General features: G+C 37.7%; 2 protein-coding genes across 2 annotated transcripts in view; both read right to left on the bottom strand.

Annotated features, from left to right (window-relative positions):
- Positions 1 to 332: 332 nt before the first annotated feature.
- On the bottom strand, positions 333 to 12,272 carry LOC106180315 (uncharacterized). Its single transcript, XM_013564274.2, has 12 exons — positions 11,399 to 12,272; positions 11,000 to 11,105; positions 7,742 to 7,833; positions 7,304 to 7,502; positions 6,462 to 6,611; positions 5,953 to 6,038; positions 5,558 to 5,756; positions 4,818 to 4,919; positions 4,362 to 4,424; positions 3,853 to 3,953; positions 2,703 to 2,910; positions 333 to 1,820 (listed from the first exon to the last, which is right to left on the bottom strand). The coding sequence occupies exons 1-12, from the start codon at positions 11,732 to 11,734 to the stop codon at positions 1,672 to 1,674; spliced, it is 1,791 nt and encodes a 596-aa protein (XP_013419728.1). The 5' UTR covers positions 11,735 to 12,272; the 3' UTR covers positions 333 to 1,671.
- Positions 12,273 to 14,169: 1,897 nt separating this feature from the next.
- The window catches only part of LOC106152793 (putative imidazolonepropionase), a 6,151-nt gene continuing 3,368 nt past the window's right edge, over positions 14,170 to 16,952 (bottom strand). Inside the window, exons 6-8 of the mRNA XM_013526527.2 lie at positions 16,735 to 16,952; positions 16,157 to 16,317; positions 14,170 to 15,733 (exon numbers count right to left, since the gene is read on the bottom strand). The exon at positions 16,735 to 16,952 is cut by the window's right edge and continues 1 nt beyond it. Of these exons, the coding sequence (XP_013381981.1) occupies positions 15,646 to 15,733; positions 16,157 to 16,317; positions 16,735 to 16,952 (467 nt within the window). The 3' untranslated portion in view covers positions 14,170 to 15,645. The remainder of the gene's footprint in view (positions 15,734 to 16,156; positions 16,318 to 16,734) is intronic.

The following is a 16,952-nucleotide window of genomic DNA, read 5'->3' as shown; positions in this document are numbered from 1 at the left end:
CGGTACATCGTCTCTCTTCAATAAGAGGAGAAATACACAAATTGGAATAAGAACCTATTCCTTTGTGTTGGTGATGTTTTGTTTTATTTGTCTCGTGTGCAGATTTCTAACCTTCAATTTCCAAGAATGGGAACAGTTTCTGCTTTTTACACCTTAGAATCAATGCATACTAGTACAGCATGTGGACTGACATCCTCAAAAGACAATAAATGATTTCACGAAAGCTTAAGTTAACTTTAAGTTAAGTTTCTACCTGAATTGCTTCATCGATCATGCTTTTCAAGTTAATAAAGACTTTTTAAAATTCGAAACTTTCAGAAATAATGAAACAAAAAACAAGACGAAGATTGCTTTATTGGTAGAATTGACGTGCATTGAGGAAGACGGATGTGTGCATTCTAGATATTGTACACAATAAAATAAAGTCTTGATCTTAGCATTGAATTTGGCTTTAGGCTTAATGCAGAATGGAGAATGCCACTGTCAATTGCTATCTTCTCGACAGAATCTACCTCCGGAAAGTCAGTTTACACGTCAGACGCGACGCACATATTTGTCAATATGCACCATTGCGGTATCATGGATATGATAATGTTGTTCAAACAATGTTGGATTGATCTATCAATCGTTATACTGCTGGATACTTTAACTGAACCACATAGCACTTATCGTCCCTGACTTTCTACAGACAAAAATTTCTCTGAACTGACACTGGTAAAAAAAGTTCGTTTCCAGGCGAAGAGGGCAATGGAATAATCGATCATACGTTAATTAACTTTTTTGCGCGGTTGTCTCGGTATACTTTGATCTGACCCAACAACCGTCTCATACAGAATAGACAAAGTGCATGTTCATGTATATGAGTTTAATGCTAAACTCGTGGATACAATTATAAACACCATTGGATAGTTTTAAAGGTTTTTGTTTGTGCCATTCAAACAAGAAATTCCTCGATGCTCCGTTATAACATTATGATTACCATCCCTGATTTTGAACAACTTTAAAATGCATTATATAAAACCACAATATATACGCCATATTGTTATTTGATATTGTTTTTGTCCAAATAGTTTTTATGTAGTGAATAGTGCGAATCTTTGATTTAATTAGGATAAATTAATTTAAATGACTGATGTTACAATAATGTACCACGGCAAACATAATCTATAGTAACTGGTACACAATTTATTAATTAAACTGTTTTAAGAGCAAACAGTTTAAAATTATTTCTCAGCTGTTGATGTTACAAAGCAATCTGGATGTGACAGAGCATTCTGTGTTGACGCAATTTTGCTAGACGTGACAAAGCAATTGTGTTGACAACATGCATTGCGCTAGATGTGAAAGGGCAATTGTGTCGACGCAATTGTTCTGGAAGTAACAGAGCTATTTTGTTGACCCTGGTGTGTTACATCGGACCTCATTTACTATCCCAAATACACTAGTTTTTACTAATACACTAATTACATTATAGCTGGGAACAATTAACACACCAAGGTAATTTTGGAAAATAATCAACGCACAAAGAATGCTTATATTACAAATCTTTTAACACCGTGTGTCAAGCGTTCTTTACATCTCCATGTCACAGCAAATAAAGCACTTCCAGGTGCCCACGGATTGGACAAATCAGAGGTCTGGAAGTACCACTTCTTAGATTATGGCACACTGTTAGACTCCAAGAAACACCTCTTCCACCATTAGGAAGGTCCCAGACCGCCAACCGGTAAATGCATTGGACCCATGATGTGAAGGGCACGTTCCGACTAACAAAGCAATGGTGACGTCACCGCGCCCGACTCCAAGACAAATGCCATCGACTGGAAGTAAAATACGTCATTACTTCCACAGTGAATAGCGTATGCATATTAATTTGCAGCCGGTGAAATGTCAAACCCAGTAGCTTAGAGAAAATCTATGAAGGAGATTAACATTTTTTGCTGTTGAAAATAACGATAAAATAGCCCCAACTTTATGTAGGCATGGTTCTATGTACAATATATTGTTGTCATGTCATCGAATCCAGACTAACAATTAGGCCTACTATGCACTAGAAATGGTGGACTCATGGAGGACACCTGTTCTCTTTAGATTCTGACATATCATCTTCTGATATCTAAATAACGAAGACATTGAAACAAGGCAAATCCAAGTTTGAAAATTGCCTATCCTGTAGCCTAAACACAGGTATTTACAGTTAAGTTGCCCTCACCCACTGCCGATCAAAAAGATAATTTTTGTCCTTGTAGCTCCCCACCATCCTCTTTAACATTGACCACCATATAAATAATACGTTGGCCAGCTAGCACATAAATAATACGTTAGTCAGCTAGCACATATTAGTCAGCTAGCAATTAAATATTGCGTTAGTCAGCTAGTACATAAATAATACATTAGTCAGCTAGCACATACTATCATGAACATGCTGCTATTACTTAGGGAGCATTCCCAGACCCTACTAACTGTGGATCGATCTATCGTCAAGGGGATTCTCGTTAAATTGCAATAAACGTAAGCAGCTTAGATATATGTCACGCCTACTGAAGCTGCTAGTGATTAATTAATCATCGTTTAGAAGCTCCAGTAAGCGTGCCAGACATCTAAGCCGTTTAAGCTGAAAGCAATTTAGCGATAAACCCCTTGGAGATGGATCGATCCTGTCATATCGATCTAGGCATGGGAACCCAGTTTTATCTTCTTACCAATACCAGGAAGATGCCAATACGAAGCTGCTGCATTCTGGACGTCATTTAGATACATCACGTGCTCAATACTTCCGGGATTAGAGCACTGTGCCCCGTTAAATGTAACGGACCATCTGGCACATTTCGCGTTACCAGCAATCCGGACGTTGACGCTCCAAATGACGTGGATTCCACTGGTGCTCGACTTCTTGTTGTAAGTGATTGACTGCAATGACCACAGATATACATCACACGTTATCCTTTATTTTCATTTGAATACGACCCGATTCCCACAGACACGCCATCGGTGTCCTTGGATCGACCCTCTGCGGGGACTCTCCCTAAGTGCAATCAGCATAACTGAATGACGTACCTCCTTTTGTTTCCAATGCACTCGTATAATCACCATTTGTTTTCAAAGAAAATCCCCGTAGACTTGGGTCGATCCACGTACAGCGATAGTTTCTATTGGTATTGAGCCCTTAAAGACAATGGTTTGCTTTCCAGTATTTTCTACAAGAGCTATAAAAAGGTGACAGCAATAGAAGCTAAGTCGGTTCTGAAATATTTGCTTCCAGTGTTCCGTTGTATATAAATTTAAACATTTTTGACTATTAAAAATTAAAAATCTGTTAAAGATGCATATAAAGTCAATTTTTTGTCACAAAAACCAACCAAATGCCAGCATATAGTTTCAAGTAATATAACTAAGAGAATTACCAAAAGGCATTGTTTAATTTTACCCGAAAATGATGTTTGAACGGATTTTTCTGCTGGCATTCTAAGCTGTATGTCAATGGGGCAGGAAAGTAGGTCACGAAAGTAGGTTTAATTTACAACCAAAAATTTAAAGAAAGGAGCAGTCTAAAGGTCTTTTATGGCTGATCGAGTGATCTATTCAGTTAATCCCTTGGCATGTCAAATTTATTTGAGTCATATAAGAATCCAGTAGAAGTGGTTTACATGTGTTACTGGGAATCCACGCTCCACCGATGCTCGGTTTGTATGTACCTTTAAGGGGGGCTGGGTCACCATTTCACGTGTATCGATAGTTATGGACGAAAGAGTAAATTTAAGAGTATATTAAGTTATCATCTGACCTATTATAAAAATAAACATTTAACTGTGAGGAAATATCTCCAGAAACCAGGCTCCGAGCCTCACATACCTGAATAGTGCCTGAATCAGCATCGCTGAATATATCATACCAATAGCCTTGCACGCGGTTGTAGAACGGCAGGCGGATGGTGGTCCCATTGGCGGCAAGAACTGGAACACAAACATGATGATTAACAAAGAGCATGGAAACAAAGCAGAAGAAAATTCTTATTTCATATCAAGTGGTTTGAAAAAAATACAACTCATTAGCATGGTCTATCTTCTAAAATCAATATATAACTGTGTATTCAGAGTTAATACTCGTCCGCCATAATTGATAGTATAGTTGAATACAAATCTGTTTCTTCAATAGATAACAAAGATATGTCACACAGCCCTAATATGTAAAAATGCACATATCCTTTTCAAATGGAAAATGCTGATCGAATGATTTAAATTTAAAACCAATCTACAGAATTTATTTGAATTAAAAATACGGACTAACCAAATACCAGTCCTAAAAACTGATGGATATCTTATAAAATAATTCAGTAAAATTATCTTATTATCGATTCCAACCTGCACTGATATCTTGTCCAAGTCTAGTCTCTTCCACTATAAGGTGAGTTGTGGTTTTCCACCCTACGAAATAAAAATTCCGTATAAAAACCTGTGTGTGTGTGCGCGCGCCAAGAGCGAACGATGGACTCACTGAAGACATTTAATATGTGGACAATCTATGCACATTTGAGGGTTTCTTTCGTAACTAACGTAATCATACCGACTCCATGGGAAGGTGAAACCTGCTCATCCCCCCTCTCTCTCCCATGTATATTCGGCATAATCATACCATCAATATATAAATTCATTGAAAATTAGGAAAAAGTTATTTCAGAAAACATTCCTTATATCTCAAACGTATTTTAGATACACGTACAAGTAATTTGCTCATTGAAGGATAATAAACAGTTATTTCTCTCACTAAGCTAAACTTAAGTACTCATTAATTATAAAAAATAAACACATGACCGTTACCTGTCTCTGCATCGTAGGGCGGGTAACCAGAGCTTGTACAGTTTCCAACATGCAGCGTTATCACAATGGCTCCAGAACCAATACCTTCACATATCCCATTAACTGAAATCATCCACACATGGCCGTTAGATATCATGGTTATCTGATGTTTTGTAACCTCACACAAACATGAACATGTATAGCATCGATTGTACAGATTTAAAACATTTGCCTTCTTATATATGTAAATATTACATTATGACATTATGTTTATCATCACAAGTGATACTGACTAATCTGAAGGTTACTTTTCCATACTTATAGAATATTGGTACGTGTTAAAAAGTTTTATACCAAAATATTCTATCTTGGTAATAGACATCAAATAATACATGTACAATATACCTAAACATAATGAATAAATTAAATTCATGCGTTAGTACTCCTATTAATGATTTCTGATATGAAAGATGTGCTCATTTTTGACACTGCTAGCTGTAAGGCCAATCAGTTTTCCCGAACGTGAAAGGCAAGATAAAAATTAGATCTCCCGTATCACAATGGATGCGCAAACAGACCGTCATTTTACACTTTTTGAGGGCACAGCTTATATATATCAAAAATCGTAAATACGAGTGTTAAAACATAAATTTCCTGCTAAATAAACATCAGAGTCACGTTATCTGTTTAGTATCACAATTAACCACAATACATACTTGACTCTGATCTCTGTATTGGAACATCCCAATACTTTAACTTACACGCAAAGCCTCGTTTCACCTGAGGCACGTGACCACCGTTAACATAGAACACCCACTCTAGGGACCCAGGGTTGGAGCATTCCACGCCGTTAAATTTGAAATACCATCGACTGCATTTCTGGTTGCCTTCCCCGTACAAATTACCACTCCAGCGAACTCGCAAAGCGGTGTCAGCTGCCCGTTTTACATAATGCGACGTCTAAAAAGGTATAAAATAGTCAGGCAATAATGATTGTTGGTACATGTATATAAGATAAACGCACGAGAAAGTAACCGCAATAGAAAAACTTTGAACTAAGGGCGTTTTCAGAGCAGATGATCCGCGGACTACACACTTAACAAAAATAGGACTTCGTCGCGTAGGTCAAAGACCGTTAAAACATTTGCTAACTTACCGAATGTATATTTTCATTTGTTGTGTACGTGTGGGAAAGTGCAGCAAACTGTTGAATATTGAAGGCTGTTTGAGACTCACATGTGGCTGAAAGATTCAACAAAAACATTCGATAAATATAATTGAAAGTTATCTCATACTGTTCCTCTTGCGCAAATCCTCCATGGAAGATGGTGTTACATATAGCTATGACACATAATCATTTTTGCTCCTCATACCATTATGCTACATGCATAAACCTGTTCTTTTAATAAATTATCTTTGAGGGTTATGTACCTATGAGGGTAACTTCATCAATTAATTACTTAATTGTTATTTCTTCCAGACAGGTCCAGAGCAAATTGCTTTCGCTTGATCGTTTAAAAATTTGCAAAGTCACTCAACTTTTATGTTTTTTATTTGTAATATTTTCATTCATATACTATAACAAAGAATAAGATGAAGGTGGCCTACCAGGAACATGGATTTATCTTAAAAATGTGTTTTACGTGTGAAAAATCATTAGTATACCCGATCCCGTGGTTTCCGCCACTTCTGCCATTATAAAACGCCACCTGGCCTGCCAACCCACGTAACTGTCGCGAACTGTTCCATCGCAGTCTTTGTATTTTAGGGCAATAGTTCTCGTCCCCGTACTTATCCCGTAACAGATTCCAAAAACTGGAACAAAGAGAAATTAAGGTAAAATCTCTGTTCAACCATCGGCCTATGTAAGTTAGCTGTTTTTTATCAAATCTCAAAGTCAAGGTTTTTTTTTTTTTTGGACAAACGATCAAATGTAATATAGACATTCAAGTTAATAAAAAGTAGCCTACAGCCAAAAATAATGAGAAGGCAAACCGATTTCTATCAACCAGAGATAACAAATATTAACATGTATGACATTAGAAGGAAAATCGATGACAGGTGTAGAATTTTTTTCAGTTTTCTAGCAGCTGCAATATGTGCACGAGACGTGAGCTTTCATGGGGAAAATAACCAGACTTTATGACGTCAGTGGTCTTCCTCAGATTGGTGTCCTGGGCCCCGTATCTCGAAAGCATCGCGTATTGCGAATAGCTATATCAAATAGAGGCTACAATGTGTTACATTTGTATATGGGACGAGTATGGGCGACTTATGGAATCGAGACGCTTGCTCACGGTCGCAATGCCCGATGCTTTCGAGATAGGGGCCCGGGTGCCTCTAAGACTGCATTCCCACAGATTTAGATCGATCCATCTGGATCAACCTAACTCCCTGGGGGTTCATGCTATATTGCTGTCAGTCGAGCGCGCACGGAAGTTAATAACCCCCCTTACAGCCTTTAGTAGGCGGGACAGACATTTAAGCCGGCTAATTAACTAACTCACACTCCACATGGTGGTGATAATCTTTTCTGCTTGCGTGGTACTCTGCATAGTCAATGGGGGAAGGGTTTGAACACTCAGCGCCATCTATTGTGAAGGTCCAAGACGCACAGCACCCTGCACAGTTGTAAGCAGCTCTCAGCGTCCCACTCCAGAGCAGATACAAGCCGCTGGCGTCTTTTGTCTTGGTGTAAGTAGTGCTCTATATTGATGCGACAAAAAATAAATAAATAAATAAAAATGAAAAATAATAATAATAATAAACGTCAGCAAAATTGGCAAACAAATTCATGGAATAAAGAGAAGCACAATTATTTGTTTTGCTTTTTACCTTTACGATTTTCAATTAAACCATATATTTATAGAATTTAATAAAATTTAGGCACAAAAGTATTAAAAACAGCACATGTAACAAAAGTAGATATGCTGAAAGATGCTTACGACGACGACCCCAGTGTCGTGAGCGTGTACGGAAGTACCTGACCACTGCTGAATATTGAACATTGGCGTCTCATCACAGTCAGTTGATTCTCCTAGAATAAGTGGACTAATATGAAGATACAGACCCAGATGTTTTCCAAATGTTGTATTCCATAACTTTTCGGTGAAGAATCAAATAACTACATTTCAATGTAGCCTACGTCATAACTCTAACTGTACGGTCACGTTTGGTCGGCATGCAAAGTGAAAGGTGTTAATTAATTGACGAAAAATAGGAAGATCATATGGTCAAATTTAAAAAGCTTGTTAAATTGTTTTGCTCATCTTGTTCATACAATGTGCTATAAGAAGTTTTTGCCAGTTGTTAAACCAATTGAATGGATGAGTTTAAGTATGTGCCGTGTGTTTGCTGTCTTCAATTTCTTCACTTATTTGCAGAGTGCGATCACTGACATGTAACGTGATAATGACCCCCTCGAGTCAGTAATAGAATATCAATGTCGGATATAACTCCATATAGTAATCGATACAAGCATAATGTTATTTCTCAAATGACACAATACTTCAATCATTTTAAAATCAATTTCAATCATAAATGCACAATACTAAATTAGTTATTATATATACAGATCATGATGAAATTGTCGCTTTAACGTAAAATAAATAATGTCTTCAAAATATACATGGATTAACACTAACAAGATGTGTTTTGTTTAAAGAAACGTTTCCAAAGATTTTACTAATTGGCCTCCTTAAACCATGGCCAAAATAAAAAAAAGAAAATAGCGATTCAGTTTTTATCCTATAGTCTTGAAAACAATACCAGTTAATTAAATTCACATACTAATATTCATAATTTTACTGAACGGCTGAATTGCAACAAAAGACATTTATCGTTGAGCTCATTTGCATAGGTAGGCCAAGCTTTTAACTAGACAGAAATGTACGTTGTCTAACAGCCTAGGCTAATGGCTCGTTGTATCGATTTGGTGCGTCGCTTTTTCGGACAAAAACAGAATTTATTGTATTTGATTGCTTCCTACGATGCTGAGTGCAAATCGAAACAAGGTGTAATAGCGTTTATTGACGTAAAGACTTTAGAAATAAGTCATGAAAAAACATACAATTAGTGAGACAAAACACGTCGTTGAATGCCAAGCGTGTAAACATTGATGTCCATTGTAAACCATTTTGGTCCACTCTAGTCCAGTTGGAACCTTTGTCCGAGTCCGAAAATTTCCGTCTCTCCAACAAAGCAACTACATCTGGCAGCCCCTTCACCATTTTTCACAATTCCATCATGATATAGTGTCCTTCTCAGATTACGGTACGTACGAACTTTTCTGAATGGTTCGATCCAAATCCGCCATGAAAAGCCTCTCGAAGTACTGAAGCCAATATCCGGTGGTAATGGAAATACGCTGTCATTGAATTAAAACAAATTACACACAAGGGTCAAATACGACACGGTGTTTGCATGTCTGAGATATTAATTGATTAATGTACAAATTTAGTACATCGTTTGTATGAACTAATGACCAATTTCAAAAAGACAAGGACGTAGAATTTTATACTTTTCCTTTGTCTATATAAACAAACCGTCTGGAATATAATCATATTTTAAGTTTAAACTAGGTATTCGGACCAAAGGTATAGCCAAACTAAAAAGTCATATTTAACAATTTATATAAATATGACTTCAACTTTGATTATATGATTTCAGAGCGTCACATTGTCTTAATTTTAACTGTCATCTTACTTTACTTTTTGAGGCCCTGTATAATTAAAAAAGCACCGTTCTTAATCCAGAGGTGGTATAAGTAAAGAATTTAAAGAAGTTTGGAGCAATGTGCTCCGAGGAAGCATATTGAAAAAGTCACTTTTATTACATTGCATTATATGGGGAATTTTACAAACCCTGAGCCTCCAAGGTAAATCCTATCAGGCCTCATAAATGATAATTGTCGTTTGCGATAACGAACCTCAGGTTTGTGCTCACGAACTCCAAAATTAACAACTCCAATCACGATTTTACGGCACGAGCTTAAAATCAGTGGCCACGAGTACCGTATCAAAAAGTACAAAGTATTTTGCCAACTTTCATCTGTAAATTTAAACATGCAAGCTCTCAACCCAGAACTATTATCAATATGGCGGTAGATACAAGAAACTTCCTGTTAGCCCTTTGAGAGATTCTTTGTCGTTTTTGTCACTTCTTTCACACACAAAAAAGAACTGACAATTAATGTCTTCATCGATGCTCGATCAATAGAGTGACTATATCTTTATTGGCAAATTTTAAAAGGAGAGTGATGCTAGTTGCCGTAGATGAAATATGTGAGAGGGTGTTGAAAATGCAAGGAAACCCAGAGTTTACATGGATGGATTTACTCTATCATTACAAAAATAAACACAAAACAAATAAAAATCTGCTTAACAAATCGAATAGAATTTAAGTATTAGATTTTACGCCTGTACGCATGAACAGGTGATTTTGTTCTCTGTGTGTCTTACAATCTCTCAAATATTATGTGCAACCTGTTGGTAATGTTTTCGTAATATAATACGGTACTTTTTACTTGATGCTCATCTTAGAACTTAATCCTTTGGGTGTAACTGGTGTTTATATCTAAACTCTACCGACTATTTTATAAATGGGTTGCTTTGATTTAAATCTTGCTATCTAATGTTTCAGAGCTGCCTCTCCATTCTTCGTTGTCATTTCTTTCGCTGCTTCCAATGTATCTTTCAATTCCTCAGTGTACTGATGTTAGTATTTGTTATCATTGAGTTCAGGGATATAGGCCTAATAACTATCTAATGATGTACACATTTCTAGTCCAAAATTCCAAAATTGAATGATAAGGAGAAAACTTTGTGGATTGAGGACAAGGGGTCACACGTAATGCCATCATAACGCCTGGAAGAATATCAGGCCAAGCAGTTGGATTTGTGTCGCAATATGCTCTCAGAGTTTGCGCAATTATTGAGTTTTTTCTCACAGGCTGCGTTACCTTGTGGATGCAACGCACTGGTATGGTGGCGCTTTATGCGGGGACAAATCTGAGACACAAAACTCTGTCTGCGATCAGAAAAGAGATATGACAGACAACCGCATCTTGTATAAAGGGTATACGTCTCTGTAAAGTGCTTTAGCATCGATTATGCCTGTATCTCGAGACTCGTGTGGAAAAAGCCGTAAAACATAACAGTTTAGTGTAAAAATAATAATGATGATAAAAATAAAGAAACACTTACCCAGACAAAAAGGTTCATTAAGATCACAGTCTTCTCTACATCTACCAGAAACGAGGCACGGGGAGCCATTACAAACTGTCAGATTACTCTCGAGATCAAGATCAGTCTGTCAAATAATAAAGTATTCGTACTATGAACAAGAAACTGAGTATATATATAATCTATATGATTAAAGATAATCATGTTTTCAAATGATGTTTCAGAGGAAAGCGCGTGCGTAGTACATACATGAGCACCACAACTTCTTTAACCTCTCTCTCCCTCTCTTCCTCCTCCCCCCTCTCTCTCTCTCTCTCCCTCCTCCCCCCCCTCTCTCTCTCTCTCTCTCTCTCTCTCAACGGTTTGACACACGTATTTGAATATACATAAAAATAAAAAGTCGTCTTGATATATACTTACAGCCCTCGGAACAACATTGGTTAGCATGCCTCCAGCCATTGAAACCGCATTCCCGAGCGCTGGCGAGTACTGTATTTCATCCAACAATGAACAAATCCCAGTTTGACTGTTGTAGAATACAGAGATACAATCTGGTGAGATTTTACACATGATGATACACTCTATGTTGCTGCGTGCTTCCGTCGTGGCAAGGACGGTAGTGACATCGTAGTTTGAAGACACTTGCTTCACGTCCATGTGTGTCGGAGACGGCAAAGCTTGGCACGTGTTGATGACTTCGGCTGCTGCTGGTGGCAACGCAACGATGGCAATTCCAAAAGCAAGTAAGACAGTCATCTTTACTTGAATATGGAGTTATTAATAAAAACAACGTCTTAAAAAAAACAAAAACTGGTGAAGCCAAAAAGTGTTTTAACTGATAACTCCACTGGATAAAAAGCGGCTGTTGGAACCAGTTTTCGTGGGCGATTTGAACTTTGGCTATTCTTCTCCAATGCAGAGTATACGTAAAGCAACCACGCCACGAATAACCAACTTTAGGCCTACGATTGGTCACGTGCGTTCTCTAATCCATACAGTGGAAATTGGATTTTTAAAGAATTTCTAACTTAAATGTGGATGACTGTTTTTCCGGCAGTCGATGGCATGAACAATTACCTCGGAAGTCACGACAAAAGAGCGTGTATGCTATCCCGAACTTCGATTAACTCTTCTCCCTGTGTATTAAAAAAATCTATACCTGGAATATTTTAGACTTGGATCATGCCATATGAGTAAAGAACAAACTCTTTAGTTTAATCGTAAAATTTTAACTCCTCAAATATTACATCCTGTTATACAATGCCATATTACTTTGGTTTATCTAGCATAATAAATTTTCTCAAAAAAAAAAAAAAAAAAAAAAAAAAAAAAAAAACCTCTGTAGTATCCTTCTGGCGCACAATACAAAAATTACGTTTCAGGGACGAAGTGTTTTTCATCTGTAATTGAGAAATTTTTGTAGTTGCGTTTCGTTGTCAAATGAGAGAAGTAAGAAGTGAAGAAGTGCCTATTTATTCATACTTGCACATGTGCTGAATTTTGGTGTGCACAATTTCCATTTGCAAACGGTTTGTGCTTTGGTTACTTACTAAGAATACTAGCCATTAGTTCGGGATGCGTATTGACACACTGTCACTTGTTAATCAATGATTTTCAAAACGTGCGTTTCCGGGAAGTTAAACCTTGAGTAAATTTTCTAGCTGAAGTGCATTATCGAACGTTATTTCAATCAACAAAGAGGAACACACATTTTCAATCATTTCAGTAATTACTTAGATAAATAGCAATGCAGTTCATATTGGCAAAATTGACATTCGTTGACGAAGACGAATACATGCAATCTGGAGTGAACACTGGCCTTGACCTTCTTGGCCCTAAGTGGGAAAGAGGTCAAATAAAGGGTGCATTCCCAGAGATTTAGATCGATCCAGAGATTAAAATTTAGATCGACCTAACTCCCTGGGGGTTTACGCTAAATCGCAGTCAGCCGAGCGCGCACCATAGTAAATACCCCCTTACGGCTTTCAGTAGGCGGGACAGACGCTTAAGCCGGCTAAGCTGACAGTAATCTAGTGAGACTACACACAGGGATAGATCGATCTAAAATCTATGGGAATGGGGTCTAAGATGACGCCAGTCATTGTTATCTTGTTGATATACAAATTTACAGTCATATGTGATATCATGAACCTCTTGGTGTAAAAAATACACATCTTTTTCTACCCAGACTCATAAAAACACTCTCGACCTAATGGTCATTATTACTTTTTTGTGGCCTATCACATGCGACTAAGAATCGTTCTTGAGATCTCGGGCGGCGTCCACGTGCTTTAGAACAGAGTTTTGCATATACAACACGTGGTTTGTTGTCCTTTATTTCAATGTGTGCGTCGCACCTTCGAGATAGTCAAAATTATCCACTGCAGGGAATCAAAATTTACCGATTCCTAATGGAGTCGATACAGTTTACTGTACATTAGGATTTATCGCCTCATCCGTTTAGATAATGCATTAATTAACTTCGTCAAAGCATGAGATATTTCCATGACGTTTTATTCTGTAAGGCATTGGGTTGAATTTCCATGCTCGAGTTGATGACGTAACAGCAGCGTTTTTATGGTAAATTAGTAATATCGATATCAAACAGTTCTACCTCGCCAGAACAAGCATCAACAACGCTTTAAAAGGTTATCAAAACATTATGAAGGTATAAATTCGGCAGAAGTTTTTTTTAACCCCGTTCGTGAAATACTTATCTTAATATCACTGCAATACAAATTAACACATTTAGAGCACAAATTCCTTTTTTCGTTGCTTAATTCGCCACCCAGGTACTTCTGCATATAGGATGGCCAAGCAACAATTGTCAATTTCTCTGCTTTGTTAAATAGCGTTCGGTTTATGACATAACTCCGTAACAAAAGCGTATAGGCCTAAATACGGTTAGATATTATCAGGAAAATTGGCACACTCGGTGACTAGTGTGTGAATTACATGTGATTTATCTAATGCCGGCGTCAAGTTTCATTTTTTTAGCTTGAAAATCAGAGCCCCTGATTCCGATATTCTATTTAAAAAGACAGATACTATTAGCCCTACTCATCGTTGTGATTAAAAGGACGTTAAAACGATGTTGATGGCTGTTCAGGTGATGGAGAATCCGTTTCAAATCGATATTAGTTTTCACCCACAAATCATTGCCTTTACGTCCTTAGCTCCAGATCGATATATTTCAAATGCACCAGCTTTATTTCATAACATGGCAGCGTTCACTTCCGCATTATCTAAGCGGAAATATTCCTACCGCATCGATCTTGCTTAACACTTATTTCCACAACAAGAAGTACATGTACTACATTCGGGTGCAAGGAAACTTTCTTGTAGGGTTTACATTTGATTTTATCAATAAAGAACAGAGTTGAAGCAGTTGAAGCTTCGACACTTGCGTAATTACATGTAGCTTGTGCTGTATGCTGTATTGGTTCTTAATTATGCTTCCATGGTGCATGTATATTTGGTTAGAATTCAATAATCCATTTTATACTACTTTAAACTTGTAATTCTGTTGCTGTACACTTTGTGTACTTAATGTTAATAGGTCAAAGCACTGTAAAAATGCATCTCTCCGCAAATCCATTGTCTCTATCAGGGGCGGATCCAGAGCTATTTACTGACAGTCTTCCAAATTATCTTTGTTGGTTCATCCTCCAATTTTGACCGTCTTCCAACAGAAAAAAATTAGATACCCGTCAATGTAAACTTGAAAATCTGACCGTCTTCCGGAAGACCCAGAAGACGGCCTAAATCCGCCCCTGTCTATCACCATTTGGGGGCAAATAAAGATGTATTGAATATAATTCTATATCAAAAAGTTTTAGGTGTGTCTTTTACATTTCAATATAAATAATACAAACTGCTCTTCACACACATTTCCTTCTTTCATAAGAAGTTATCAAACATCACTCAACATAAAGAGGATCTCCACTAAGCTCCCTATTCCCTTCACAGTGCAGAAAGGTCTATAATTTAACTAGAGACATATCTGTAAATATCTAGTAAAAAAAAAAAAAAACGGTGGCCCTGATATAGGGTACCTGTTACTGGCACATTTGCAATACTTGCCAACCACATATTTAGTGAAGCAGTTTGCTGATTTTAAAATATTAAAATACTGGTAAATAAGGTGGCAAGCAATGGCCATGGAAGCAACATCGTTTTATTCTACATCTCATCTCTAACTTTGGCACTATGCATATTCATATGTCTGTCTCCCACTGTGACAGTCTAGTCCAGGGGCGGATCCAGAGATATTTTCTGACAGTCTTCCACATTATCTTTGTTGATCCATCCTCCATTTTTCTGACCGTCTTCCGACAGAAAAAATTAGGTATAGTACTCATCAATGTAAACTTAGAAATTTGACCGTCTTCCGGAAGACCCAGAAGACGGCCTCAATCCGCCCCTGTAGTCTATACATCGTGCTAGTCTGAAGCAAACATCACTCTGCAGGCAGGCAGACAACAGTTTCAAAAAGAGGATTCCACTTTTGACAAAAGTGGACCCTTACACCCCCTTAGTAGATCTAACTTCATAATTGGCAAGGAATCTAGGTCAAACTTTTTTATTCAGAGCAGACCTTTTCCAGGCAAAGGGGCAGTTTTTTCATCACCCCCTTCACCCTTCCCATGGGCATGCTGTGATATCTTCTAGTTGGAATGAACTACGTCTCCCCGCCTGATGACGTGCTTGATCACATGATCTTGTCCTCCCAGCTGGTAGATAAGGTGCTCCCATCTAAAAATTAGCATTTGATACACAAAAAATCATATAAGTTAATATAGAGTGAATCAATGAATATATGTCACTTACAGGCACAGGAGGGTTATTTTTAAGAGAGACAGGCAAATAATAAAAAAACAAATGAAAAGAGATTTAGCACAAAGTAATTCAACAGGTGTTCATCGACAAATTACAATCATCATATTTTGTGGTTTTAACATTTCTAAGGGAACATTTCTGTGTACAAGAGAGAGAGAGAGAGAGAGAGAGAGAGAGGAGGGGGAAGAGAGACTACATGGTAAGTTTTAAAAGCATTTGCGCACAACCTTATAATTCTGTAGTCCAAATGAAGCTGATTCACTAATGGCAATTTCCCTCAACCCTTCCGATTTCTTTATTCTATCTCTCTCTTTTTTTCTTTTCTCAGCTTTTTCTTACCTAGGAGCATTAATCACCAGCATATCACCGACTTTCCCCACTTCTAATGAGCCATGGCTGTGGGATTTCCCCACAGATGCTGCAGCATTCAGAGTGGCAGCACACAGGGCCTCGTTCATGGTCATGCGGAAGTTTACGCAGGCGAGATGCATCACCAAGGGCTGAGAACAAAGATAGTTTGCTTTAGTTATGAAAACGTAACTATTTACAAAAATTGAAAAGAAAACTGTATGTTACTTAAAGTAGTAATTTGTAATAAAACGTCTGAATTTTTTTTTTGGGTACTTATTAATAACTATGCGTATGTTCTCTCAGTGTGGGTCATTGAGATGGTGCTTGTTATATACTAAGATTTCTCCCTTCCTTCCATTTCCCACCCTCCAAGGCAAGACTGTTACTTTTGTATTGCTTCCTTAGACAACATTCCCCAATTGCAAGCACAGTTTCATCCTCATTGCTACATGTACATGGTAAGCCTTACCTAACGTGAATTCTCGAACAATTTTGTATCTTGTTTTATACAACCCAGTGTCAGTGGCCTCTTTTGGCTGTATCAACCGACTACATGTACCACTCACCATAGATAAACAAAATGCATTCGGGTTAAAGTCAGACCCCAGTGCCACTGGCACTCCGCCATCAATCATTTTCCTAACAGGTGGCGCCCTCAGGCGGAGGATGTATGCCGTTGTTGGGAGAACCACAGCTACTGTGTTTGATGTTGCCATGGCAGCGATACCCTCGTCTGATACCTCTTCAAGATGGCTGATGGCTGTTGCACCGAGCTCTGCCCCCA

This window comes from Lingula anatina, chromosome 6 (assembly GCF_051362555.1).
Source record: "Lingula anatina isolate TDL-2025a chromosome 6, LinAna3.0, whole genome shotgun sequence".
NCBI lineage: Eukaryota > Metazoa > Brachiopoda > Lingulata > Lingulida > Lingulidae > Lingula > Lingula anatina.
This window is presented reverse-complemented; position numbering and strand designations above follow the sequence as displayed.

Coding starts and splice junctions, on each gene's coding strand:
- LOC106180315 (XM_013564274.2), bottom strand. CDS start 11,734: ATGACTGTCTTACTTGCTTTTGGAATTGCCATCGTTGCGTTGCCACCA. Junction 4,920..5,557: donor GGTGAAACGAGGCTTTGCGT/GTAAGTTAAAGT, acceptor GGATGATTTCAG/TTAATGGGATATGTGAAGGT. Junction 1,821..2,702: donor TTGGCATCTTCCTGGTATTG/GTAAGAAGATAA, acceptor TTTTACTTCCAG/TCGATGGCATTTGTCTTGGA.